This window comes from Pagrus major, chromosome 19, assembly GCF_040436345.1.
Source record: "Pagrus major chromosome 19, Pma_NU_1.0".
Lineage (NCBI taxonomy): Eukaryota > Metazoa > Chordata > Actinopteri > Spariformes > Sparidae > Pagrus > Pagrus major.
In genome coordinates this window covers 17,831,686-17,859,667 of record NC_133233.1, presented here as the reverse complement: position 1 = coordinate 17,859,667, position 27,982 = coordinate 17,831,686, and the positions used below count along the sequence as shown (strand labels likewise).

The 27,982-nt window shown below is 42.4% G+C and overlaps 1 protein-coding gene across 1 annotated transcript; it reads right to left on the bottom strand.

Moving 5' to 3' along the window:
* Positions 1-27,269, bottom strand: zbtb47b (zinc finger and BTB domain containing 47b). The gene is made up of 6 exons (XM_073488129.1): positions 27,131-27,269; positions 9,567-10,949; positions 8,636-8,783; positions 8,009-8,124; positions 6,704-6,848; positions 1-6,529 (listed from the first exon to the last, which is right to left on the bottom strand). Exons 1-6 carry the CDS (start codon positions 27,131-27,133, stop codon positions 6,084-6,086), a joined length of 2,241 nt encoding a protein of 746 aa, XP_073344230.1. The 5' UTR covers positions 27,134-27,269; the 3' UTR covers positions 1-6,083.
* Between the last annotated feature and the right edge of the window lie 713 nt (positions 27,270-27,982).

Sequence of the window (27,982 nt, the reverse complement as noted above, 5' to 3'; positions counted from 1 at the left end):
TTTGCAATAATATATCTATATTGTTTAATATTGAAATGGTTTCATTACGCTCTGCTGTGTTACAGACAGTAAACACTAGTCAATAATACAATAAAAGACAGAAAATACAGTCTAATGTTATTAGCACCTCTAGACACTATCGTCCTTGTACGGTTTTTAGTATTTTAATATAGCTGAACTTGACAACTACTGCCTACACGTGGTCTTTGTACACCAGAGTTAACTAAGACATAGTGTTTACATGATAAAGTATAGAATCAGCAAATAACAGTACACATTATGATTTCTTTAACACAACTGCAGTATGAGTAAGTATGGGAAATGAAGAGGGTCTGTGGATAATACATCTTTTGAATTGACTATGGCATTTGTGCCTATCGTTATTATCACATACAGCATATCTTTGCCCTAAAAAGGGGAGAGTCACCCTAGAACAAATGTATTATTATAGCCTAATAGCTAACCAAACTTTCACATGCAAAATAACCAACAATATTTGTTTTTCCAATTGTATGTTCCAGATTTTATAAAGCCCAGAAACTGAACGTAGTAAAAGATTATCAGATGAGCCAAAAAGAAAAATACACGTTATTTAAAGGCGCAATATGTAAAAACTATCCACCTGTTGTATTCATACTCATTGGGGACAATACATCACCAGAGTAACTGCTAACTTCTGCCGGACGTAGCTGCCATTAGCTAGTTAGCTCCGTTAAACGTGCAGCTAGCAGCTCGGAGCACAGGAGGAGTATTGGTGTTCAACCACAGGAGCTTTCGACCAGGACAGGCCGGGGCTAGCTGGTTAGCATGCTAACTTCAGTAGACATCTATCAACACGTTAGCTTACATAGACATTATAGTGTTAAACTGTTGTTCCTTCACATTCTGTTGGTTATTTTGATTATTTTTTTCATGTTTTCAAAATTCTTACATATTGCACCTTTAAAGTTAATGTACAGTATTATTTACTGTAGTCTGGAAAGAAAATCTTAATCCTCAAATCAGCTAAGCTAAATTCTTTATTTTCCTTTACCAACAATACTAATAAACTCCATTTTTAATCATTAATTGAGTACGTCAATTTTTCATTGACGTACTCTGTTATAGGCTATTTTTGACTTGTCTGATAACCTTTTGTCAGTTTTGCGGCGCCATACATTTTCACCCACAATATGGGTAGATAAGAAAACAAAAAACAAAGAACTGCTCCTCCATTCTTAAAAAAGAGACTTTTCCGCTTCAGAAGACTAACACATTTCTTTTAAATTCTTAACATACATACAATGCTTTCGCTCCAATATCCTAACACTTCTCAAAGCTGAAGGCCACACAACTTAAATCCTTTTGGATGCGCACTTATGCCTCTAACAGCTAAACCCCAAACTGGAAGTCCCAGCAGAGACCCAACTTGGCAATCCCATGAGCAACTGCCACGCTCAATGCTTCATTATGTGACAAACATTTCCTTGGGTGCAATGCAGATGCACAGTCACTGTGGTGTCTGGGCACCCACTTAATCACTGACAAACCCTCATTTAAGGACAAGGGCAGGTCCACCTTTGCCTAATCTAATACAAGCCTTTGGCTGCTAGCCTTAATAAAGGAGAGTTTGGCTAATTGAAACACAAAAAGCCTACTTGCCTCGAAGAATATAGGACTCCCAAACACTGTGCAAAATGTCCCTTCTCAGTTTCTAGAATCTTAGATTTATACTGCCACTTAACTTTGTAACATTACGTTAGAAAAAATTACCCTAAAAAAATTGTTTTTAAATATTTGTGAGGGCTCATAGATGTCTGCCTTCATGTTAAATGTACAGTGTTGCTTCGTCGCAGATGGGTTTTGTCTTGTTTGCAGCTGGATTTACGAGAGCCTCCCTCACTAAATAATCCAAGACAAAGGATTAACATTTAAATTCTGCTTTCTAGGTTTGATTTAGACGTCTGTAGCCCAAATCAATCTCTATACTTTATCTGTAAAGCTGTGTCATGAACTATTTTGGCTGTTCTTTTCCTTTAAAAATGACGTCCCTTTGGTCTGAATCAAAACAAATGTTGTTTCAGAGGACTGAACACCTGCCAAGGACACAATTCTGGCAGAGGCTGCATTTTTGCAATTTCCTATAATTGTATGCCATGGAAACATATGAAAAAACACACCTGCCATCAGCAAATAGTTGTCTCTGCCTTCAAACCCTGCTCGCTGAACTGGACTATAAAGTGCTTACAATAATTAATATCTTTCTCTTTACACAATTTGGCAACTTCCACTACATTTCCTCATGGCCTATAACAGTCACATAATAACCCTTCCATAGGAGCCTAAACCTTATTTCTCTTGATTAGTGATCAGAGACCAAACCATGTAGAAAAAGATAAAGCTGCATTGTACGCACCCATGAATACTTATTAAAGATCAGCACAGTGCAAAAACAGGCAGACTGAAAGACAGAAACACCAGTTTAGGTGCACCGACTCCTCACAGCCGAGTTAACCTCAGTGTGCGGGACGCCAAACCACAGCCAGAGAGTTGTTCTAGGAAACAAAGCAAAACACTTCTGCAACTTACTAACCACAGACTCCGATTAAATTTTAACAAATACATTGACTCTAATTTGTATTTTTTGTTAATAATTTATGAATATCCACACGGTACATTTAAACGTTAAATGTATGCCTTTGGATGTAGATTAGAGAGTGGAAATCGTTTTTTTCAGTACATCTCTGCTACCTATTTTTTCCACCTTGTATCATATGATACCCATTATGGGTTTGTGTGGCAATCAAATTCAAAGTGCATAAATCAGTAGTATTAACTACTATCCCTCCTCCTTTACCATCAGCTTCTATCAGCATCCATAACACAGAAACATTCAAATCCCTCCAAGTATAAGGCGCAAATACGAACTATAACCACAGTATCTCGTCTCTTGGGCTAGTGCTTCTCAAAACAGCAAAGTGGGAAAATACTGAAGGGAGGCTTTTCTCTTTCTTTAGTGTAGGACTGCTATCAGAGTGCAGTTTTCTAAGATGCCACAAGAGAGCAACAAGTCCTTAGTTTGTGTCGACAGGCTGCCTCGAGTCTCTCTCCAGGCCCCATCTACCAATGACCGGATCAAACCTTAGATGGGTATAAAATGTTGGCAGTTACCTCATCAAACTGCTCAAAATGTCTCAATCATAGCTCATATCTGACTCTGGAGTCTGAAGTGTCGAGTAAGGCTAATTTGGATTTATCACAGCCAGGATGTATTCAACAATTTACAGCTCTAGACGTTTCATTTAAAGGGCAGTCTCAAACTGGACCCTGTACAAAAGCAGCAAATCAAAAGTACAAAACATGTGTTAGACACATGGAAAAAAAAGAAAGACAAAGTACCGTTATCAATTAACATCTGATGTGGCCCTAACCATTTCACCATGGCAGTTTAAGGAATACATGTAACTGGGGTGAGCTAAGACATAAGACAACACTAAGGTGCTTAATTTTTGTCTTTTAAATAAAACAATGAACAGCTTATTACATTTACAAAAGCTTATCCACAAATTCCAACTTTCGGTAGTACCAGCCAAGACACATGTGGGGGCACATTCAACTGACTCTCCAAATGTAAACATGAGGAATTAATCACAAGGAAGAAACACGTCTTAACAATATTTACAGATTAATGCTACACTACGAGTAGGCTATCTATAGATAAAGTGAGCGGGAGTGCATCGATAGTGCACAGAGACTCTTTTTGGATAATTCTTTGATTGAAATGTCAGATTTGAAGGAATATTTCGACAGTTTGGGAAGCACGCTTATTAGCTTTTGTGCAGAGAATTAGATGAGAAGATTTATAGCAAACAGTCAGTTATCTTAACTAGCTTTAGCTTAGCTTTGCCTAGTTTAGCATACAGAATAGAAACATGGGGACACAGCTAATTATTGAGCTTTAGAGGTGCTGGTAGGCAGATTATGTTACCTTTGAATGTGAGCCAAGCTAGCTGTTTCCCACCATTTCTAGATTTTATGCTAAGCTATCTGGTTTTAGCTCACTAAACAAAAAACAAAGTATTTTAAACCCCAGTAAAACATCAAATTGATGCTTTTACACTTCAGATTTGTTTGTTTTTTTGTTGCTTCAGACAGAGCTGAGCTAACTGTTTCCCTCCATTTCCAGTCTTTGTGCTAAGCTAAGCTACCTGGTTAGCTTACTAAACAAAAAAATCAAAGCATTTTAACCTCCAGTAAAACCACAAATTGACGTTTTAACACTGGTATTTGATTTTTTTTACCCTCACACAGAGCCAAGCTAACGGTTTCCCTCTCTTTCCGGTCTTTTTTCTAAACTAAGCTAACCAATTTTAGCTTACTACACCAAAACAAAGCATTTAAACCTCAGTAAAACCACAAATTGATGCTTTTACACTTGTATGTGATTTTTTTTATCTTAAGACAGAGCCAAGCAAACTGTTTCCCCCTGTTTCCAGTCTTTGTGCTAAGCTACGCAAGCTAACCAGCTGCTAGGTGTAGTAGCTAGCATTATATTTGACTTCATAAATGAGAGTGGAATCAATCTTCTCATCTTACTCTCGACAAGAAAGCAAATAAGTGTATTGCCCAAAATGTCCAGATATTCCCTTTAAGAGTATAACTTTTTACTGACAAAGATTTGATTATATTCTTTTAATTCTACTCCGGTAGGTTTATGACAAACAATTGTCAAAAGTGCACACATATAGCCACACAATTTTTGAGCGGTATTATATACTGCATGTACTGACTGGTGATGTAATCATACGGAGCCCTTTTAGTGATGCGCTCTGTTGTGCCAAAAGTAATCACTATCAGTGCTCTTGGAGAGATTTAGGCATTGGAATATAATGTTTTATCATTTCACAATATACGTCATGATGAAATGTGCACATTTAATGAGCTACATAAGCAGGTTTTTGTGAATATTATTACATCCCTACACTGTTGGCAACTAATTACATAGATCGGGTTTAGTTGGGAAATGAGCTGTAAGTTAACATTAACATTAGATTTTAAAACCTACAAATATACTGTAGGTCTGAGTACATTAGCTTTTAACTAACAAGTCACAGAAAAGTGCGATATCGTCTCAAAGCCAGATCTACAGGAGAGGAGAGCACTTGCTTAATGTAAGCAACAGATGAGAGTCAGCAAATTACTCCGTCTCCTGACTCGGGGAAGCTCGAGCGTCGATTAGCTTAACGTAGATCTGAAGATCCTCATCACCTCTCTCTCTCTCACGCACACACACACAGTCACAAACACCACACACTGCATTGCACTGCCGACTCTCCACGCATCACAACTTCTCTTACGTCCCGACAGATTGACGTAACGTGCCACGAATTACACACTACCACAATTATAAAATGAAGACAATTAGGAGTACATTTTAAATATCACTAGAGTTAAATGTAAGGTGCAGGATCGATTATAAATGCTGTATAACATCTTCTAACTATAGCGGGTGAGCTAACAGGATTTGGTTATTGGCAACGCCATATACATGTATATGCTCAAAGACAAATCAGCATTTGGTTATTGCTGGGTCAGACCAGAACCACTCGCTACATCTTGGCGGAGAACGACCAAAAATAAAACTTTTTTTTTCCTCATCAGGTTGTGGTTCTCACTCTGATGACCTACGTGTGAGGGAAGATTAGGGGAAACTCTTCTTCCTCCCACTTTGTAAAAGATGCTACAATCAATGCATTGTGCAAGGCTCTGGAGAGGTGTGTGTGGTAGTGGAAAATCCCAAATGAAACTAGAACAGAGTTGTGAGATTTATGAGGAGAAAGCGTAGTGAGAACATGTCCTACTGTTCTCTGAGGTTATCTATTGTGTTTAACAGAGTAAAAAATAACTATTTCTTATTGTGGTAGGTGTGTGTATTTGTTTTTTCGTTTTTTTAGGAGGCCTCCATGTAGCCTTCAGTCTGTTTTTCCCCCTCGGTGTAAATGTCACCGAGGAGCATCACTCTCCCGCCGCAGGAGTCCTCTTAAAAGCTCTAAGAAAAACAAAACAAAGAGTAACAAAAGTGCTTTTGATGCTACAGAGATTTGTTAGTTGTTGGAGTTCATCCTACCGGCAGAGAACAGGGGAGGCGGTGGGGGTAAATGAGGGGTGGGAGGCAGCCCCCCCATGGAGTGCAGCAGGGGGAGAGACAGCTGGGTTCCATGGAGAGGGTGTGGGCTAGAGGCAGCAGCGGGTGTGGTCACAGACGTGGCGGGGAGCGCCGCCCCCAGCTGCACCTGACCGGAAGAGTCCACGGTGGGCGAAGCCAGAGGCTGGTCGAGGCCGAGGGGGTTGTTGGCGTCAGCGACCATGGGGTTGCTGACGCGGAAGCATTTCTCCCTGTGGGCCTTGAGCATGTTGGAGAAGCGGAAGCGCTGGCCGCACACCTCACAGGGGTAGGGCTTCTCCCCGGTGTGGGTGCGGCGGTGGCGCTTCATGTTGGGCCGGCTCGTGAAGCTCTTCCCACAGATCTCACAGATGTACGGCTTCTCTCCTGCAGAAGACGGACACAACTCAATGTTATGTTTAAAGTTTTTTCACTGCTGCCCCCAAGTGGCCAAAAAAAACCCACTCAATTCTGGTCTAAAACATGTTGCTCCTCTGTGATTCAATGTCAACACACCCTGGAAAATCCTCAGCTGTAGCGCAAGACGACTGAGTGACTCACCAGTGTGTGTCTTCATGTGTTCGTCAAAGTACTGCTTCATGTTGAAGTCCTTTCCGCACCACTGGCACATGAACTGCTTGTGTCCGATGTGGATGCTCATGTGGGAACGCAGCTGGTATTTGTACTGGAAGCGCTCACTACAGTTCTGAAACGGCACACGGTGAACATTTTAAGTCTTAACGATCATAAAAAGTCTCATAAAAGATAGTCACAAAAAAGGGTTTTTATTTAATTTATATTGATTAACGCTTGGTACACAAAAATTGAGACTTACAGAAAGAGTAACTAATGATTAAGTAATTAGTAACTAATGATTCTATTGGGTAACTACTCAGTATTATGTTTCACTTTACTTGGAAGTTAAACAAAAGAGTAACTAATGATTCATTAAGTAGTAATTAATGAGTCATCTCTAGTGCTGCTACTCAGCGACTGGTTGATAGTTAATCAGGAACAACTCATGAAGAAAGTGGATATTTAATATATATATATATATATATATATATATATATATATAAGAAGATATTTATGAACTAATCATTACCTAATGATTCATTAATGCATCATCTCCTAGTCTGTTCTCTTGTAACACATCATTACCTACTTTACAGTCCTTGAAGTCCACAGTTATTCAGGAATTAGTCATTAACGATTCGTTCCTGATTCATTCCTCACTCGCTCCTCAGTAACCACTCACATTTTTGTGTACCTTACAGTAAAAAGTTACCTGTGTGACAGATTTTAGTAACAAAATCTGTCACAAATATAAACTGGGTATTATCCACATTGAGCTATGTAACTTCAAATATGAGGGAGAGGTCCAATTTTACAAACAAACTGCTCCGAACATTTAAAAGTCTTTGCTTTGAAGGAACAGTTTGACATCTCAATAGCTGTTTTCCTCCTTTTTCCAGTCTTTATGCCAAGCTAAACTAACCCTCTCTTCTCTACGCCTGCGTATTTACTGTACCGACATGAGAACAGTATCAATCTTCTCGTCTAACTCTCGGCAAGAAAGCGAATACGTTTATTTTCCAAAATGTCAAACTATTCTATGAAGCACCTATGGGCCGTCAATGTTTATAATTTGGTAATTATAATAATTTTCCGTTTGGATCAGCACATCTGGATTCCTTGACCATAACACGAGCATTTTGCAAGCAAAGGCCATAAACACGCTCATTTAATCTGCATCCTAGACACCAGTAATTTAAGAAATTACAGGGTTTAAAGTGGTGGATATCTCAGTTCATGTGAGTGAAGTGGAGAGCAGCAGCAGCAGCAGTGTATAAAAAGAGCTCAAACCTCACACTTGAAGGGTTTCTCTCCTGAGTGCTGCAGAGAGTGAACCTTCAGGGACATGCTGCGCTTGAATGACTTCCCGCAAGTCTCACAGGTGAACGGCATGTCCTTCGTATGGGCTACACACACACAAACACACACACACACAAACACACACACAGAGTACAAGATACGTTAATGGTATTCAATACTGGGCCACTCTTGATCAAAAAGCAGCAGGAGGACAAATAAGCAAAGTGTTCCCCTCTTAAAATAGCACTTAAGGAACAACACAGTGTGTTTTCATTGGCTAATTACGATGCTAAGGACAATGAATCCATCACATCTAGTAAATAAACCATTTCCAAGGAAGTTTCCACACTGAAATCTCAAGTCACTCCTAAAGTAGGAAGGATAAATAGGACTCAATGACTTTATACAAACCCTTCTATTACCTCGAAACACATATGTACACTGAATGAGGTAAGCCCGTCTGGGAAATAAGATGCTTATCTCCCAAAATGTGGAAGAGGAAAGCAACACCCAAAACAAACCCTGCACAACAATCAGTGGGACGTAGAAAAGGAAGCCCAAAGTAACAAACGGGAACCAAGTGACCAACCAGGATCGTTAATTTCCGCCGCCACTCACCGACCATGTGCTTCCTGACATGAGCCATGGTGTAGAACTTCTTCTCACAGATCTCGCAGGAGAACTTCTTCTCGGCGTAGCCATGGACGATCTTGTTATGCTCGTGTAGCGACCACAGCTTTTTGAAGGCCTTGCCACATGTAACACACTTGGAGGGGGTGAAAAAAAAAGAAAAGAAGGAAGGCAAAATATAGTTATAACCGGAGCTATTTTGGGTATGACATATTAAGAGGATCATTATCTGGAACAGTCTTTACAAATACAATCCAGGTGTGTGAGCTTACACAGACACTTGAGCGTGCACTGTACCAAAAAAGCAATTAGAGTCAGTAGATTAAAGCAGCAAATGATCTTCAAAACCACAGCAGGAGTCCAGCTGCTCGCTGCAGAGTGGGTAATAGCGGAGGAACAGAGACATATCAGAATTTATTATTAGTGACTGCAAGTTGACTGAGATATTGACTCCGATCAGAGTTAATATATTTACATGACTGCAACAGTGCACCTCCTAATTACTCGCTAGATGACACTTTAAAAATGGAAACTACTGCAACGGGACACAGGTTTGTGTTTGATGTGAGGAATGAAATATGACAAAATTGGTCACTGTGCCATAATAATGACAGTCTGGCAGAACAATTAGACAAGCGTTAATTCCTGTATTATTATTAATACAATAACTCAACTAAAAATCAGATTTAGTTTCACTGATATAGACTTTAGTCTTGACAATAGATAATGCGGCAGCCTGTATGCACGTGTTAACAGTAAAAGGTGACCCAGATGACTGTGTCAGCATTTTTATGAGCTTCCTTCATCCAGCCAACGACAGCTCAAATTGTTACTGTAAAGGTCTGCTCACACCAGAAAATGAAACACTGACAATCGTCACGTTCAACTCATGTTGAGTAAGGAGGATGTCAGATCTTACCTGGATGCTCTTCTCACAGTCGGTCTGTTGGTGCAGCAGCAGCTCGCTCTCCAGCAGAAAGCGCTTCCCGCAGTTATTGCAGATCTGCATGCGGTTGTGAGTGACGTTCATGTGTTTCTCCAGGTACCAGCGGTTGTTGAAGACGCGAGGGCATTTCTTACATGAGAAATGTTGCTTCTCCTCCAGCCTCACTTTCTGGCCCAGGCCCTCTGTGTCCAGCGTCCTCTTCCCACCCTGCCGCTGGTTGGCCAGCGTGGCCTCCGTGAGCGTCTGCCGCATGGAGGCAGTTGTACCCGCCATGGCAAAGGCTCTGGTGCCCCGACGAGGTCGATCCATCATGGCCGGCTGCTCCAAGCCTGGAATGTTCAGGGTGTTCTCCTCCTCTTCCTCGTCTTCCTCTTCATCTTCCTCGTCACTGCTCTGTCCCAGTATGTCCCCCCTCCTCAGGTCATCATCATCCTCTTCTCCAACTGTGTCGTCATTCTCCGCCTCGTTCTCCTCATCGTCTTCTGAATCCCTCTCATTGTCATGGCAGTGACCAAAGATGGTGGCTGTCTCTGTGGCGGTCACAGATTTGCCCTCTGATCCCTTTGACACATTAAGGGTCTGGTTGTTGAGGTTGACTTCAACAATGATCTGGTCTCTGTTGAAGGAGGTGTGACCATCCGTGGTCTTTGACTCCTCTCCATTGCTCTCAACTTTGCACAAAGCAGCCACACCTGTGCTTGCCCCGAGCGCTGACCCATCCTCCTTCTGGTAATACTGCTTCTGCTGGGAAGTCGTCTTGCCGGCCTCCTCCACCCTAACAGAGAACGGGCTGCTGCCCTCCCTCTTGTACACCCGCCCCAGCTCTGACTCCTGTTTGATCTCCGGATACAGCTGGCTGGTTGGCATCGCTACTGCAGCTGAGTCACCGCCACCAAGGCCTTCCTGGTTGGCCATATCGCTGCAGGTGGTTCTCAGCGAGTGGCTGCTGATGAGGTCCCGACACGAGGCTGCAATGTCGCTCATCTGAAGCAGGGTAGCGGCGTTGAGCACGTCGCGGACAGTGCGGCTGCTCACCAGCAGTTTGGAGGTGTAGATGAAGTTGAGGATCTGCTGCAGGCCCTGTGAGGTGAGGGCGTCCAGCGACAGGTCCACCCGCCGCAGCTGTTTGCTTTGGGCGAAAAGAGAGTGGAAGAAAGGGCTGTAGGCCGCCAGCACGCCCTTGTGGGCCGGGAAGGTGCTGTGCTGACGCACCAGAACGATGTCGACGTCACACAGGTCAGGCTGGAAGAGGCGCTGCTCGTTCAGCCTGTCCATCAAACAGGTGAAGTGCAGAGCCACATCCTCCACCAGAGAGAACTCAGCAGAGGGGAAGTCTGTGGTCTTCTCCACTATGAGCTGGAGGGAGAAGGACAGAGAAAAGGTTTAAGATAGAAGAAAAGCAAGAAAATATTCCTGTTCAACAAACCTGATGATCTCGACATGTGGCAGGGTGTTTTTATGTATTAAGGCTGTGGACTGTTTACATTTTGTATGTGCGCTTAATTATATTGTGTGTATTTGGCATCAGTGAATGTCAGTGAGCAGGCTACGACTCGTTCCGGTCAGTGCAGTGTTGGCATACCGGACCACAGATGTTAAAGTATCTGACAAGAATCTCCTACCTTCCCACCACCACCTCCTGACACCATGAGCAACAGATACAGGAACTGACATGAGGGATGACGGGGTGCTTAAATGTGCATTCGGTTCAGCGCCTCTCTCTCATCAGCACCAGTGCACACCCACCCTCTGCCTTTGACTTGTTTATCCTTTCTCACCACATACTGTACCTCATGGGGGCACGAGAACCACGTACCCACCATCTGCCCTCCTCCTCCACCGAGGCACGTGACTGAACACTGCTCGGTTTGTTCCATTTACGACCACAAGTTTGTAAGATGGACAAAAATATATTTACTGAGTAACCCTTCTACATGTTGCCTGTAGATGTGGCGTAGATGCTCCAGCTCTCCTGCTACCCTGCACATGATAAGCTGTATAGATACAACACTGGATGTCACTTCAAATCAGCTGAACCGAAGCATCAAATAAAACCAAATTCAAATCTGCTCTTCCAGTTTTCTCTAACCAATACAGGCCACAATCCCTCGATCTTCTTGATGTAATAATAATAATAATAATATTAATTATTAATTAATAATTTGGTTTCTAATAATAACGATATAAAATGTCAGATATCATCAAAAATATCTTCTTACAACATGAATATGATGATGATGATGTCGATGACGTCTCAAGTGGTCAGAAAAAAATACAGATATTAGAACCTCTACAATTCAATATCAAGTGGGAAAACTCCATCTGCTTAAGAAGATCATGTGAGAGGATCAAAAGCTCAGCTAAATTTAAGCTTAACTCATCCACAAATACCAAATATAACCAGACTGTGAAGGTGCTCAGTGACATGGTGAAACGGCTCAGGGTCTCAGTAACTCACTTGTAGCATTAATGGGGAATTAAGAAATGAAATTTCATAATTCCTCCCTTGGACAGACATATTCTCTTACAAGTGCAAGTCCTCACCGAAAGTACTTAAAATGGATCATGAATGGAGTCAAATGAAACTCCAGGTGAAGCAGTGAGTGTTTGAGGAGGGATCAGAGAAGGAGCTGTGGGCCACTGCGTAAAAGCCCATCCAGGGAGGTGCATTTATAGCCTGTGGCTGTGGTGTTTGGCACTGGTAGATGCTGTTTATTCATTTAAAAACAAAACTTTAAAATAAATTATAATTTGACCAAAAACAATCTTAACAAGTTTGTTTAAAAAAAAGCTTTGAACTACATCTTTATTCATGCCTTTTTGGTTTGTTTGCTTCTGGCCAAACGCTCGTGTTCATAATATAAAGTGCTTTAACAACAGCTTATTTCAATCCTATAACATTTGTCGTGTAATGCACCCATTAGATTGTGTTCTTAAGACTGCACAAAGTCACAGACTTGCATGCAGGCTGCCCGATACAAGTCAGTGAAAAATCAAAAGGTGTAACACTCAGCGCTCTGTGCAAGGTCCTCAACTTCCCAAGGTGGGTTTATTTTAGCACAGGAAGGGCAGGGTTTCGATCCAGACGGGATGTGAGTGGGGACAGAGCAGCAAACAGAGCAAACACACACACACACACACACACACACACACACACACACACACACACACACACACTCACACGCATATGTGATGTGCAACCATGCACAGAAAAACCCACACACATTCACACACACACACACACACACACACACACACACGCACACACACACACACACACACACACGCACACACACACACACAACAAACACAAACACTGTGTCTGGTCTCTGCGAGGACCGACTGGTCGGAGAGCATTGGTATTCAGTGCCATCTCCCTCCCATTAGCCGGCTCTCTCAGCACACCCACTCACTACACCGTCCCCGAGGAACGGGGAATTATGCACAAGACAAAACATGTCGGGAGAAATAATTAGGGAAACCATGCCGAATAAATACTAACTACCCCTCCAAACAATTAATGGAATTTATCATTCAAGCCATCTCTTGATGGCAGAATAGGACAAGTATTGATACAAGCTTTGTTTTGGCTCACAAGCTGCTGGAGATGATGTAGCTGTGAGTTGTAATTACATTTCTACATCTCTTAGTTTTCGCTATTTACAGATGAGAGTGCAGGACAAGAGACAGGAAATACAATAAAGAAAGAGAGAGAGAAAAAAGGCAAGTGATTAAATTATTCATTCAATTCGGGACAACATCCTTTATGGTATTTATGTAAAGCTCTGTAGTGAATTAGTATGAATCACGCTATAAAGACTGTTCATTCTTCTTTACATTGAAAATAGTTCTTTGCTTTTTCTCTGCTGCCCAATACTTTCCCTGTAAGATCAATGAAAATGACTTTTCATTGTTCAGACTGGAAAATGGATTTGCATTTAGGCCTAACCTTGAAAATGTGGCCCGTTTGAAGAATTCAATTATGGAGTGTTAGATTTATTCATAGTTTTGAGCTACTAAATTAGACTCCAAGCCAGAGAGGAGTGGAGATCGGGTTATCTCTCTCCGTGCAAGGCTACAGACATCGCCCAAGGGCAAAACGCTGCAGCCTTAATCAGATCAAGTATAAGTTGCAGACTGGAAGTTATGCTCCTTTAGCGATAACGATCGGCATCATCTTCTGGGATTCAAATAGGACAACGCAGTCGTGGATTAAATCCTACAGGATGAATATACACGGATTCAATCCATCAATAGCCTGTGGTTAAAAATGAAGGGAGCAACAGTAACTTTAAAGGTTCAATGTAGTATTCTCATGATATTTTACTTTACTATTTTACTAATGTTTGGGAAATCATTAGTGGAAATGAAAATGTTCCTGATTAATTTGAAATGCAAAAAATTGATTTTACCATTTTCACAGGTGAAGCAGGACTCCAAATGAGCTCCCAAATGATTTCACTGCTGTTTCACTGTAGCAAGTGGCTAAAGGGGGGGCTAACTGATACTACCAAGGTGGCTTATCTGGCAAAAGTTAGCTCGCTGCCAACCAAAAGGGCTAGGTTGTAAGCTAATAAAGTTGAGAGTAACTTTTATACGTGTAAATGATGCCGACTTATCCTCCTGAAAGTGAAAACTGCACCAAATATAGTTTTTATTTCATGTTCTCGACAGAAAAGTAAATGATCTTTCCCCAATCGTTCCCAGAATCAAGATCCTCATTCGTATCTTTCTGCAGCAAATGCATTCAAATGCGGATGCTGTAAAAGTTTATCAGTACACTGCTGCACTGGATAAGAGAGGGCTTTCAATCAGCGAATGATTGCTTTATTTTCACCCAAACAGATGGTTTAAAAGCTTTAATCCAATCGCAAAAACTTGTATTTACCATGCAGCTGCTGTGTCTGTCACAATATGCAATAAAGATGAAGCCGTCTTGTCACATTTCATCACACACTGTCGCCAAACAAATTGAGTGAGTACTTTGCATTTGCAAACCGCATCCAACTCCCTCCATCTTTCTCTGTCATTATCTCTCACCCCTTCTCGCTCCGCCTCCCCCCTTTTCTTGGAAATGTCAGGGAGAGAGCTTGTTTGCCGTCATTAGAGGGAGTGCCACCTTTAACCAGCCTCTCAGTCAGATGTCTCCCAATACATTATTCATATCTGGCCTGACCTGTGACAAACACGCAGCGGGGGGGATTACTGACGCACCCAACAAGAGGTGTCATTTAAACAGGCTTCAATCGAAGCTCCGTGCACCCTTTATACACTCATCTGCTGAAACGCAACACGTGAAGGGATCCTTTCCTGTTTCACAAGGCAGGGTGCATGTGTTTTAATCCTATAACAATGTTATTTATTTGTATTTTTTGTGTACTGTGTGTTACAGAAAAGGAGAATTCTGCTTATAGATCAGCATCATCAGATCTCACAAATACAGCAGCCTCGTCAGTGGCCCAACGCTACTAAGTTTGACGCTGTAGTTACCCCTCTAGTGCAGTAGTGTGTAGAGCGAGCAAAGTCCGAGTCCAGGAGGGGTGGGTGGGGTGTTAGGCTGGGTCATACCGACTGTTTTCCCTGCGAGGACCGGAGTTTGTGTGTCGACTGCGACCGAGAGTCAAGAGTGATTTTTTATTTATTTATTTTTTTTAAGTTTACCGCACTGACCAAGCAGGGAGTGAGAAAAGTGTCCTTATCATTACGTGACAAACAGTATTTATACGCTTTACTGTGTTCACACTTAAGTGAGGTTAAGTGGGCGAATTTTTTTATCACTTGCTGAGAAACCACAAGGTCCATTTAGTTGATGTTTCAGAGCTTTTGACGCAATCCTCATCTGTTTAGAGTTTGCCCAGTTCTCACGGAACTGCAGATATTCATGTTTCCATTTTTATGAGCACTTAAAAAGCAGATATTTGACCTCGGAACGAACTGAGCAAAAGGTCTTTTCAGCAGCCGTTCTGGAGCTTTCGATCAAGTAACATGGTCTTCAACAGCAGCTTTCACCACTGATCCAACCTGATCGCATTTAGAGGGATGATGCATATTTTTCATTGCTTTTTTTCCATTTAAATTGACAATAATTGGCCTGATGGATGCACTCTAATTAAACGTTAAAAGGTCACGATTGACAAAAAAACTAAACAAATCTAGCTTTCCCATTGTTGAACTGGTCTAATGGGGTTTTTCAGTAAGTATGTGTCTGACATCAACTTTGTACAAGTTTAGAAAGTTGATGCATTTTGGGGAGATAATCAGACATTTAAAGAACATCAGCCTGATGGAAATGTTTTCATTAGAAGTCTAAGTTTTAACTTTGAAACTACTTTACCACTAATGCACTTTTGATGAAGCTGTGATGGATGATGCGCAGGATTACTGCCCGGCCCGAGAGGAGCCTGCATCATTCATGAGAAAAAGAAATAATTAACTGTTTGTTGCTTAAGTTATCTTCAGTGATGCTCAGACTATCTGTGTCAATCAAAGCTTGTGATGAAAAAAATGTGGATTTTGTGAGTAACCGGTGAGTCCTGCACTTGGCAGGGGCCCGACTACTGGACCGGAGCCAGACGGAGCCCGAGAATGAAATCTCTCTTTCTAAATTGACTTTACTGGTGAGAATGACCTTTCTCTCCCACACCTTTGCACTGGACGGCCCATGTAGATTTATTACTCTGTAAAGTCTAAATCTCCATCACTGTGCAGCTCAGCTACTGACCGACGATGTGCCATGACCTCCACAGAGCTGCCGTTTTAAAAGTTCCCTCGTCTGTTAACCGTAATTGTTGAGACCGATCTGTAAAACTGGCCACCTGTCACGGCAGCATGTGCAAATATCAGATAGTCACCTGAATAAAACTGATCATCCTAAATGTTCATCCTTTTCCCCTTAAAATGTTATTGTGTCTGCACACAGCATGTCGGCAGCAGATTTATGAGCAGGGAACTAAACCACATCAACCTTGACTGTCTTGTTTGCTTGCCGACCAGTGAGCAGACTGAGCCATTAGCGGGGGCCAGTGTCAGAGCACAGCACAGAGTCATGGACACATCAATAGTGCGAGGGAGGGCAGGTTGTATTCAGACAGGAGGGAGTCCCAGGGGGGAAACACTGCGGGGGTTAAAGCTTTCTCTGTCTGCACACAGGCGGCTCAGACTGAACTCCTCTTACATCACCTCCTTTATCTTTTTAAACCGGCTTCAGTTCGTCCAAGGCATATAGTTTATTATTGTACAATACTTATACCTTTTAAATTATTTGAGCTGTCTTGATTACTCCCCATTTACACCCACCTGTTCTCACATGACCAAAAGTGTGATAACAAATTATCCCTCATCAAGACTACTGAGAAAACGCTAACATGTAATGACAACATACAGCGTAATCGTCGGTGTAATCCAAGTCTGGAGAAGCCACAAGATCACAAATTGATTTGAGGTTATTTACACCCTTGATTTGTGGTCAAGCTTGTGCAGGAGGGCTTCAGAAGACTTGGGTTACATGGGACGATCTGTATGGAGCCATTTTTGGTTTTCTTTCTCGTTAACATTTGACCTCATCTGTTAGTATAGCTTAATATATTTCAGAGTTTATTTTCTGATGTAAGTTTGTCTTTCCTCGTCTCACATTCTAATAAACCGAATATTTTAGGGTTTTTAGGCAAACCAGAGCTGCCCTAATTTAGACAACAGAGTTACAGTATGTTTGATCACAAGACTTTAGCTTAATCATATAACTAGCTTAGCATAAAAGATCAGACGCAGGGTGAAATGGGCTTGGTTTGGTTACAATAATTGAATTTCCCACACTGTATCGCAAAGCAGTTCTCTCAACACAATCTGACATCTATGAATCTCACCACAAACTGCTCATTAAATGAACTCATAAATAAGTGCTACCAGCCAAATGTCAAACTGTCCATATGCACGATGCTGCTTGGAAAATGACCGCCGGGAACAAAAAGAGATCACCCGTCATGAAGACAGCAATCCCATGATCTCATGCCTCGGCCCCCTTGTCACCCAGTGGGGAGGTGGGGGCACTGCCACTTCCACCCACGGACAACTTCAACCTACAGTAAAGAGCACACTCAGCAGCCCTCCTCACAACAAGGCCTCCTGCTGAGGGGCCCGGCGCAGGGCCTCGATGTGACTGACACCCGGAGGAAGGCGAGTGGGCACTGTGTCAGGCCTCATCTCACTCACTGGCATGGAGATGGTAGGAGAGCAGCGCCCTCCCCTCCACACACATACACTCAGATCCCTGAGTCATCATCGGTGCATACGAGAGTAAAGCGTGACAGGCCTGAATACAAACTCTCCGCAAAGAGATCAGCCGGATACAGCAGCAAGTTTGGCCTCAGAGTAACGTCAGAGTGCTTTTTACGTGGTGGGAAATGTGTCAGGTGACGCGTAAACACAACCAAACGGAACGGGACAAGGGCATGTCATTTCTGGCGGAGTCCAATCAGACAGCCATTAAAAAGTCATCAGGGTAATGACTGACGCGGTGTCCTCTGTGTGCTCACCAGACCTTCCCTGCTGCTGACGCTGAAAACGACAGATAGGTTTAGTCCCAGAGAAGCTGAGGCAGACAAGTGAATTCTGATTCTCTGGGTGAGAATCATGGCATGGCTTAATCCTCGGGGTGTTATCTGTCGGTCTCGGATTCAGACTCTGCATAACTGGCATGGACGGAAAGCAGTCTGCCAAGTTGTCTCCCTGCTTTCAGTGTTTGTGTCTCCTCATGGATGGATTAGTGAGACTACTGGGTACAAGCCGAGGGGGCCCAAGGCTTCATGGGGCCCCTGGGCCAAAGCCCCCGTTTACTAAAGCAAGTTTCAACAACATGTGATTAAGATACAAATGAAATGACTGCAACAGAGAGATACAAAATGACATAAAAGTGACGCAAAATACTACAAAGAGACGCAAAACATCCACAAACACAACTACAAAGAACCACAGACGTGCAAATCGACTACAAAAGAGGTTTTAAAAAAAAAAAAGACGACAATGAAGCACAAAGCAACCACGAAGAGACGCAAGGTGACCACAAAGACACACAAAACAACAACAAAGAAACACAAAACCACAAAAGAGGTGAAAAAGACACCAATGAAAACAAAGCGACCACAAAAAAGTCACAAAATAAATGGGACACGAAATGACCACAGAGATGCAAAATGACCACAAAAGAGGTGAAAAAACAACAACAACGAAACACAAAGCAATCACTAAAGGATGCACAACAACCACAATACAGACAAAACAAACACAAAGAGACACAAAACAACCCAAGTGACCATGAAAGGAGATTAAAAAAAAACCCTGACACAATGTAACGCAAAACATAACAACCACAAAGAGACAAAACAACCAAAGAGAGATGCTAAATAAGAACAGAAGTGAAAAACAAACAGCAAAACAACTCAGCCTTGATGTCGTGCACCTATCTAGGGGGAACGGGGGCCTTTTACATGTCTGTGCCTACGGGCCACTTGTCTCATAATCCGTCCATGTGTCTAGTGGAAGATTTCTCCTCTGTCTGCAGTCTGCTCGCCCTCCTCTCCTCTCTAAATCCAATCAGCACAGAGACCCAGCGCTGACCTTGAGGTAGAAAGAGCATTTACAGTAGCAGATGCACAAGCACACCCACCCACACGTCTGCAACCTCGGACACCTATGCATGCATACCTGCATCATAATCCTGCATTTGTGCCCACGTCAGTAAACAGAAGATAACGAAATTTGGCATATGTGATGACACTGCTGAAGCGTGCAAAGAGTTGAAAAAGAGGAGGATGTAACTGTGCTGGACTCACATTATCCTGTTATCAAACACGGTGCTCCTGCAACAGACGAGGCAGATTGGTAATAGCACAAGTGACAAGGTCTCACTTTTAACAAGCCCCGCGGTGATCATTACAGCACTATGATAAAAAATGCTAATAAAAATCAATGTTCAATGACTGGGGGAGGGAGGGGGGGGTTTACTGGGAGGGCACAGCGGCGGATGGCAGCGTGCTCACTGCTGAGGTCACACACGGCACGATCACACGCACCAACATATTAAAGTGGAGTTTAATACTCACCGGGATGGGACTGTTTATCGGATAATAATGGTATTAAGGCTGATAGTTACACCTTTTGGTATTAGGCTATGGGACTATATAATCCAGTAAATGGTGGCGCATGTGATGCAGATTGGTGGAAAATCAAGAATTCATCGAAAAGCTGTCTTATGAGAGACTCTGGGAAATCTGAATTTAAACTATGTTAACAGACATTAATGCTCACAAAGTCCTGGTTAAGTGATTATTTGATCAACAGGAAATAAATCAGAGACTACTTATGATTTAAGTAATTTCTCAAACAAATAAAACCCTCAAACTTTCTCTGATTCCAGCTTTTCTAATGTGAGGATGTGCTGCATTTCTCCAATCTATGTGACTGTAAATTGAATATATTTGGGTTTTAGACAGTTGGTCAGACAAAACAAGATGTCCACGAGCTCCTAAAAAAAACATTTTACGAAATTAACATTCAAAACAATCAATAACGGTCCAGTGTTTACTTTCCTTATGGCTCTGTTTTGGTCTCCACCGACCCCTGAGCTGCAAAGATCTTCATTATATTCACGAGGTAGTCATTAATTGGACCATCTGCAGGTTGGCGCTTGGCAAAAATAATTTAGAAAATTGGTATTTGGTATTTCTGCCTTAATTTGCCTCTGTATTTATTCAAAAAAATATGTATTTATTTATTAATTAAATGCATTTATTCCTGTATTATTCTTCCATTCCCCTTCCCCCCCATATAGTTCCAAAACATATTTTTATATTTTCCTTCTACATTTATTCTGAGCTGAAACAAATATACTGGTCGACTGATATGCCGATATGAAAACTTATAGAACATTATGCAGAGATGCTTTGGTTTATTTAAATTAGAAAATTCCCAGTGAAGTTTACAGTTGCAGTGCTCAGATGTCATTTGGACGAAGTTTATTGTTTAACTTTAAATATCCCGCCTCAATTACGTTTGTAAGTGTTTGAGGGATCATTGCAAAAAATGTGTATTCATGTATATAATCTGTTTATAAGAATGTCAGTTGTTATATCGATGACATCATTTCTTGTACTCGCAAATATTGGTATTGGCATCAGCCCCAAAAATCTAGTCTTGGTCGGGCTCTACATTTATGAATCCATTTCTGCAGGTGGTGTACAGTGGGGTTTTAAAAATGAAAAGAACATTTTATGTGAATTGTACAGTGGGGAATTGCTCAATATGAACATAATTCCCAGGATACTGAGATAAGTTGGAATAATTGGACTTCTGTCCCATTGATTTTGACAATTGTTTTGAAATATGTCTTTCATAAGTCCCAAGTTCCCTGCTGAATCATCATAGTGGGACAATGTGATATTTTATCACGGCTCAGGATAAAAAACACTTCGGACAAGTTGATTATGGTGAATTTCCCTTATCAGGATAACCGAGAATATGGGAACTTGAACCACTGCTCGCGGACCGTCCAGGTTTGTTTTCATTAAAATTATCTGTGATGTAAAATATTTGATTCTTAACCAAATTTAAGGTGAAGTGACTCCATGTTTTTGTGCCACTTTAAGAGTTTTAAGCATATTCTGATGATTATCTAGATGATATTGTGAATCGAAATTATTTTGGCCAGGATAATCGTGACATGAGGCTATCATATCGTCCCATCCCTCGTCCCTTTAATGAGGAAAATAACCTCTAAGTTATTTATGAATATTTAACAGTGTAAAGGAAGAAAAAGTCAAACAAACTACACGATGTGAACCGGCTGAGCACATGAACACTGAACGATGTTTGAGGTGAACTGTACAGCAGACCCATTTCAGATATTGCAAAAGGCAAATCCTAAATTACTTCAGAAATGTGCTGCTGGTTATTCAGTTTTCTCTTTCCACTACTTTAGCTAATTATTTTATTCCCTCCAGCCCATTAAAACATTTAACTTTCTTAACCACAGCATTCACTGCTGGCTGCAATTAATAAAGACAATATTATCAGCGTTAGTGCTGCTCTAATCCGAGACATCCAATCTCCCCTCCACACTGTAGGCTTTTCCCTGTCCTAATCTAACAGTTCGGACTGGCCCCGGCCCTGCCCTGGTGGAGCTCCACCAGCTTTCACCATAAGATTTAAATACATTTCCATCTATATGTTAATGCAACCACAGGTGACAAGCCAATCTACAACTGATACGCGTTTACCCGAGCATGAAATTGGGATGCACAAACAAAAATAAGGATGAGAACAGCATGAGCAGCATCTTGGTGACGTACAGTATATTAAAATTTGACAGCGTGAGCAGGATTGCCTCAGCTGCATGATTTGCAAAAGTCCTTGTGCTTTGAACAAACCAGACAACAGCGTTTTATCAGTTTTGTAAAACCGCGGACAGTGTGTGTGTGTGTGTGTGTGTGTGTGTGTGTGTGTGTGTGTGTGTGTGTGTGCCGCCCAATCAGAAGTGATGTTGAAAGAAGACATCAACCGGCGGTCGTCTGGAGTTGAGATGACTCTGACGAGCGGTTGGATAATCAAAGGAGCTGCCTGGAGGCGGGTGCAAGGGGGTGGCGGCGATGAGGTTAGAGCGTCCGCACTGAAGCTCTGCCAGGAAGTTTGTGTCTGGGCCAATGAGCTCGGAGAGGAAGCGCTGAGTCAGGAAGCCTGGCCAAGAGAGAGGCCCGTGGTGCTGGCATCTCCTCCTCACACACACGTTACAACGCTTCACACACCACCGCTCTGCTGGAGTCATAACACACTGTTCCCAGGCCAGCGCCCTACACGCATGTGCACAACGTCCGGGCGCACACACTCGCCCTGCTGTGCGTGCATTCATCAGTAAACACAGGGATGTGTCGCCAAATACCTGTGGCCCAACAAAGTGCGGAGGGTTGTACAAACGGGAGATATTTCTATTTGTGAGACGCAAACAACAGCATCGCGTCAAGTCAGCGACTAAATCTCATCCAAAATGTGACACAAAGAGTAAAAGATGCACCTTTGAAGAGGAATATTAGAGACGAAAGATCACTGATGTGCAGCAGCGAGCAGGTGCAGACGTACCCGAGGGCTATTACACGGGATGAAACTGTGATATCTTCATTATCTCTTTCATAGCATGACACACAGAGAGAAGAGGCTAACACAAGACTCTAAAGAGCTGCTTATCAGAGGAATCTCTCTAGTGTGGCAAGACTCTGTGTGTGTGTGTCTGTGTGTCTGTGTGTGTGTGTGGAGGCAGTTGATATGTTTGATGAGAAGGTCAGAGAGGACGGAGAGGAAAAAGAGGTAGAGGAGGAGCATCGGCTTTCTATGGCCACAACCAATCAATTGACGACAGAGGAACGGTGAATATGAGCTTAAAGGGACAGTTCACCCCCAAAATCATAAATACATATTCTCCCTCTCACCTGTCGTGCTATCTATCCATCTAGATTGTTTTGGCGTGAGCTGCCGAGCTTTGGAGATATTGGCCGTAGACGTGTCTGCCTGCTCTTCTCTGAGAATATAATGGGACTAGATGGCACTCGGCTTGTGGTGCTCGAAGCAGCAAGAAAATACTTTATAAAAAAATCAACAGCAATGTCTCCACGGACCTTGTTGTGAGATCACGTAGGAACTATTTTCCTTCGACTACACCGTATCACTGCATAGAAGGAACACTGCAGGATGTAAACATTACTGACGTCCTGCCTCCTCTGTGGATTATCTTGAGTAACTGGGTCATGATTGGGTGCCGAGTGCCACCAAAACAATCCAGATGGATAAATAGCGCTACACGAAAGAGGCCTTTTGACTTTGATTTTGTGGTGAAATGTCACTTTACAAAGGAACGGTGACAGTTTCGGGGAATGTGTTGACTCGCTTTCTGGAGGAGAGTCAGATAAGAAGATTGGTTTTACTCTCGTGACTGTACATTAAATATGCAGCTACAGACAGTTAGCATAGCTTAGCACAAAAACTCCTCAATGTCCATTTCTTGACTTGGAGCTGTAACTCTCTGAAGAACTACAAGAAATTGTCCGACACGTAGCCCCCATAAACTAGCAAACCGTTGTTTTTACTCATTCTTCATTAAATATGCTGAACATAAAGTGCTAAATTAGTGAGCTGTGGTAGGCATGTTGTCACCTTCAAACTAAGCTAGCTAGCTTATTCCCCCTGATTCCAGTCATTATGCAATGCTAAGCTAACCAGCTGCTAGCTGTAGCTTCTTATTTAATGTACAGTGATGAGAGCGGTGTCTATCTTCTTATGCAACGTCCTGCAAGAAATCAAATAACAAACTAAAATGGAACCGATACTGGAAGCGTTTAGTTCAAGGTGAAATCATTTTTTGAAATCATGATTTTCCAAGCTGTGCATATTTTCTTGTAACATTCATTCAACTCTAACACAGATTTAAAAAAAAGAACAACTAAAAATAGATGCCCTTCCTGTATAAAACACAAGACATTAATCTGTGTCTGACTTAACGTGAAACAAATGTTTGTGATGACTATCAGATCGAGGATCCCCACTTTCCTGCTTGGCAAATCTCTGCTTTAAAGCTCCTCCTAAGTCTCTCTCTCTGGCCTGAATTCAGCTAAAAGCTATAAGAACACTTTAGACGGAGCCCTTTCTGCAAAAACTCTTAATATCTTTAAATGCCCGACAATGAGCGGCTAATAGAAATCCTCATATCAAGCCGTACGAAAAGAAAAAGCTGTTTGGTCTTTTTGATAACGAGGTTCAAAGTCTTTTTTTTTTTTTTAAATAGTGCCACAGGGGTTAAATAACTGTTTTCCTCCAGATGAAAAGACGGCGAGGCTGGCTGGCACTGCTGGGAGACAATAAAAAACCGAGGATTTATTCAAAGAGTAAAAAACAACCATACTTACCTCAAACAAACTTGTGCCATTCTAACCATCAAGAACAAAAGAAACCTTACATAAGCCGGGGGAGGTTGACCTTGCTCTCTGCAGCCTTGTCCACTGCTCTTAATCTCAGGGGCATAAATTAGCAGCACCTACAGTACGCTCTGAGTTTCCAAGGAGAGCGGCCTCCTACCAGGGGCCAAAGATGTCTGCTGGAGTTTGTTGCCCGGGCTCGGGAATGGCTGCACTTGTCACAAGGACTAAAGACAGTTTCCTCGCTCAGCACCCAGAGACAGTGAAGCCTCAAAGTCAAGGGTGGGCAGGAATGCCCTGAATAGGCGGTTACGTAAAACTCACAGCACCCTGCGAGGATGGAGAAGGAGCTACTCAAGACCTGACAATGCTCGCTGAAATTAAACAGTGTCAGACGGCGCAAAGTGCACAGCATGAACACACGTGCACGGAACTGAGGGAGATTCACAAATCCACAATTCAGAGAGAAACAAAAATAGTCTTTTATTAATCATTTGAACAAGGGCACGGAGACAATGGACCTCTGGGCACAGACATGTAGAAGGCCCCTAAACCATCCTGCATGGGAGCAAGAGACACAGATACGGCTACAGACAATGCAATTGTGTCATTTTTAGTTGTTTTTGTCTACAAAGAGACAAAACGAATGCATGTTTTGTCTCTTTGTTGTTTGTTTGTGTAGATGTCTTGTGTCTCTTTGTGGTCGGGGTGCATCCCTTTCTAGTCATTTTGTGTCCACTTGTTCCTGATTCTTGGTGTCTATGGAGACGCTTTGTGTTTTGCTGTGGTCGTTTTGCATCGATTGTTTCTGATTTTGTGTCTCTTTTTAGTTGCTTTTGTTTACTTTTAATTATTTAGCATCTCTTTGTTATTATCTTTTTGTGGTCATTTTGTATTTGTCTCTTCTCTTTGTGGTCGTTTTGCATCTCTTTGTAATTTTTTGTCTCTTTGCAGTCGTACCTGTTGTTTTTGTGTCTCCTTGTGTTTGTTTTGCATCGATTGTTATTAATATTGTAGTTGTTTTGTGTCCATCTTGACTTATTTAGCATCCCTTTTCTATTATTTTGTGTCTCTTTGTAGTTGTGTTGCGTCTGTGATAGTTGGTTATTTCTTTGTAGTTGAAATGCATCGATTTTGAGTCATTTCAAATGGCCTTTGCAGTTGTTCTGCCTGGTCTTGTCTCTTTGTAGTTGTTTTATTGGCTGCCCAACAAGAAACGTTAACTTCTTGTAAATAGTCACTTCATAATGAGGCTTTGATCCAAGGGCCCTTTGACCCCTTGAGCCACTGGACTTGTGCCCGGTACGCCTGCCCATCCATGAATAAGCGAGTTTAGGTGAGGCTATTGATAAAAAACAAAATTGGCAGGGACTAATCCTCTTTTGATGTCAACAAAGTAATTGCAGAACCGATCTGGGGCATGTTTACCAAAAACAGTCTAAAAGATACAGTATCTCTGATCGTGCGCACAGAGCATCCGCCAAGGACACTTTGCAATTTGTTTATCGCAGCTTATTCTCATACACGCACGAAAAAAGGAAGGAAAACAGCAATATAAAAAAAAAACCAAACAAAAAACCCGTCTCCCTCCCTCTCTGCTCCCACCAGAAGCCACCCAGCGAGCACCAGGGCTAACCCTGCTGACCTGACCCAGATATTAACCCAAGCCTCCAGATGTGAACGCGCGCTGGGATTACTCCACCACTGCATCAAGCTCCACATGCTTTCCTAATGAGGCATCCTAAAATGACCCTGGAGACAGAGCCGCCTGTCTGCCTCACTATCTGCCTCTATTCCCATAACTTATGAAATCATCTTCATATCTGCTCATAAGTGAGGAGGGGGGGAGATAAACACATCATGGCTGGAAATGTAAGTTATGCACGGCAGAGAGGGTCACAGAGAGGGTAAGAAAGTGACCCCGTGCACGCAGCAGACAAAACACACACTAAAAACCAAACACTATCCAATAAAATATGACAGCTGAGCATCTTCTGATTTCTGTCACAAGCACAAAGTGAACAAAGTGAAGTTATCAACACATGCTGAGTGACATCTCCTCCTCTCCACCACACTGAGGAGGACTCTCCAATGCATGCATGAATGTCAAAGCCTGGCAAACTTGTCCTGCACTGGCTGCAGGAGGAGAAGAAGAAGAAGAAGAAGAAGAAGAAGAAGAAGAAGAAGAAGAAGAGCCAGCTTGGTTTATTCTCACTCATCCTGTCCACATTTGCACCCGTCGCGACCTGGAAGCCTTTTTTTTTTTTTTTTTTTTTGCAGAAGCGCCCCTGACACGAAAGAATTTAACTCCTTCTCCGCATCAATGTAGCTATTGTAGCCATTGCATTCTTTCAGGCGGCTTCAATTTCCAACTTGTGCAATGTCGGCAAGTTACAAACTTCACCGCGGAGGAAACAAAGCACCAAACCTCCGTGTGACAGCCGGTGGCCCGGGCACATAACGAGGCGCAAGTGTGGCAAGTTTGATCGGCCTGCTAAGTAGCTCAAATTTGCAAGAGAGATCAAACAGGGACAGAGAGAAAAAAAAAAAAAATAAACAAAAATGCAGCGCTCCTCTGTAGCCTACCATTTTGATCCAGCGTTTCGAGGCTCAAAGGAGTCCCAGAATAACTCCTTTCGCACCAGTTTTCCCTTCGCCATGAAAAAGACCGTCGGATTGTCACATTTCTTCAGTTTTTGCCTTATCCTCAATCTTTTTTCCCCCCGTGCTGCTGTAGCATTCAGACAGACAAAAAATGCAGAGGCTGCTTTTGCAGAAGGAATTGGTGATTGGAGCTCGGGGATCATATGGGCTTTTTGTCAGACGTTTTTAAAGGGACACGGTACTGTTTAACGTGGAGTTGCGAGACAGGCGCATTTCTTTGGATTTTTTTTTTCTTTCTTTTTTTTTCTCTCCTCTTGTCTTTATCCTGGCGTGCGCACGAGGGACTGGGAAGGACATCCAGCCATATGGCGCAAAAAAAAACCTGGCTGCGCTTCCTCTCGCTGTGCGCTCCTTGCAGCCGTGTGACGTCACGCGGCCAGACAGATGCAAAGGTCGGGGAGTTCGTTGATTTCCCAGGTTGCAGAAGTCATCGTAACTCCGTTCTTACGTGAGATATGACCAATTCAAGCACCACATGTCGGACTTTAATTACTTCTTATGCCGTGTGCCAAAACTCAAGGTTGCGCGTGCACAAACAGAGCGAATATATTCACATTATCGTCTCACAGTCGAATAAAAAACTAAACTAAAATACAAACCCCGTCTTACCAGGGCCACACTGACCTGCTGTGGGGCCCTGGGGCTGAAATCAAATGTGGGCCCCCTGTTGACCCACCCCGGAGTCTTCCATTCTGTGTCTATTCATTGGTTGTTATTATTAGTTTTGTGGTGTTTTGAATGACCACATTCACAGGAACTAACAGATAATAACCA

Bases quoted from the DNA above. Each gene is read 5' to 3' on its own strand.
- zbtb47b (XM_073488129.1), bottom strand. The intron at 8,784-9,566 runs GTAAGATCTGAC...ACCCCCTCCAAG, and splicing joins ACTGTGAGAAGAGCATCCAG to TGTGTTACATGTGGCAAGGC. The intron at 6,530-6,703 runs GTGAGTCACTCA...CGTCTTCTGCAG, and splicing joins ACACATGAAGACACACACTG to GAGAGAAGCCGTACATCTGT.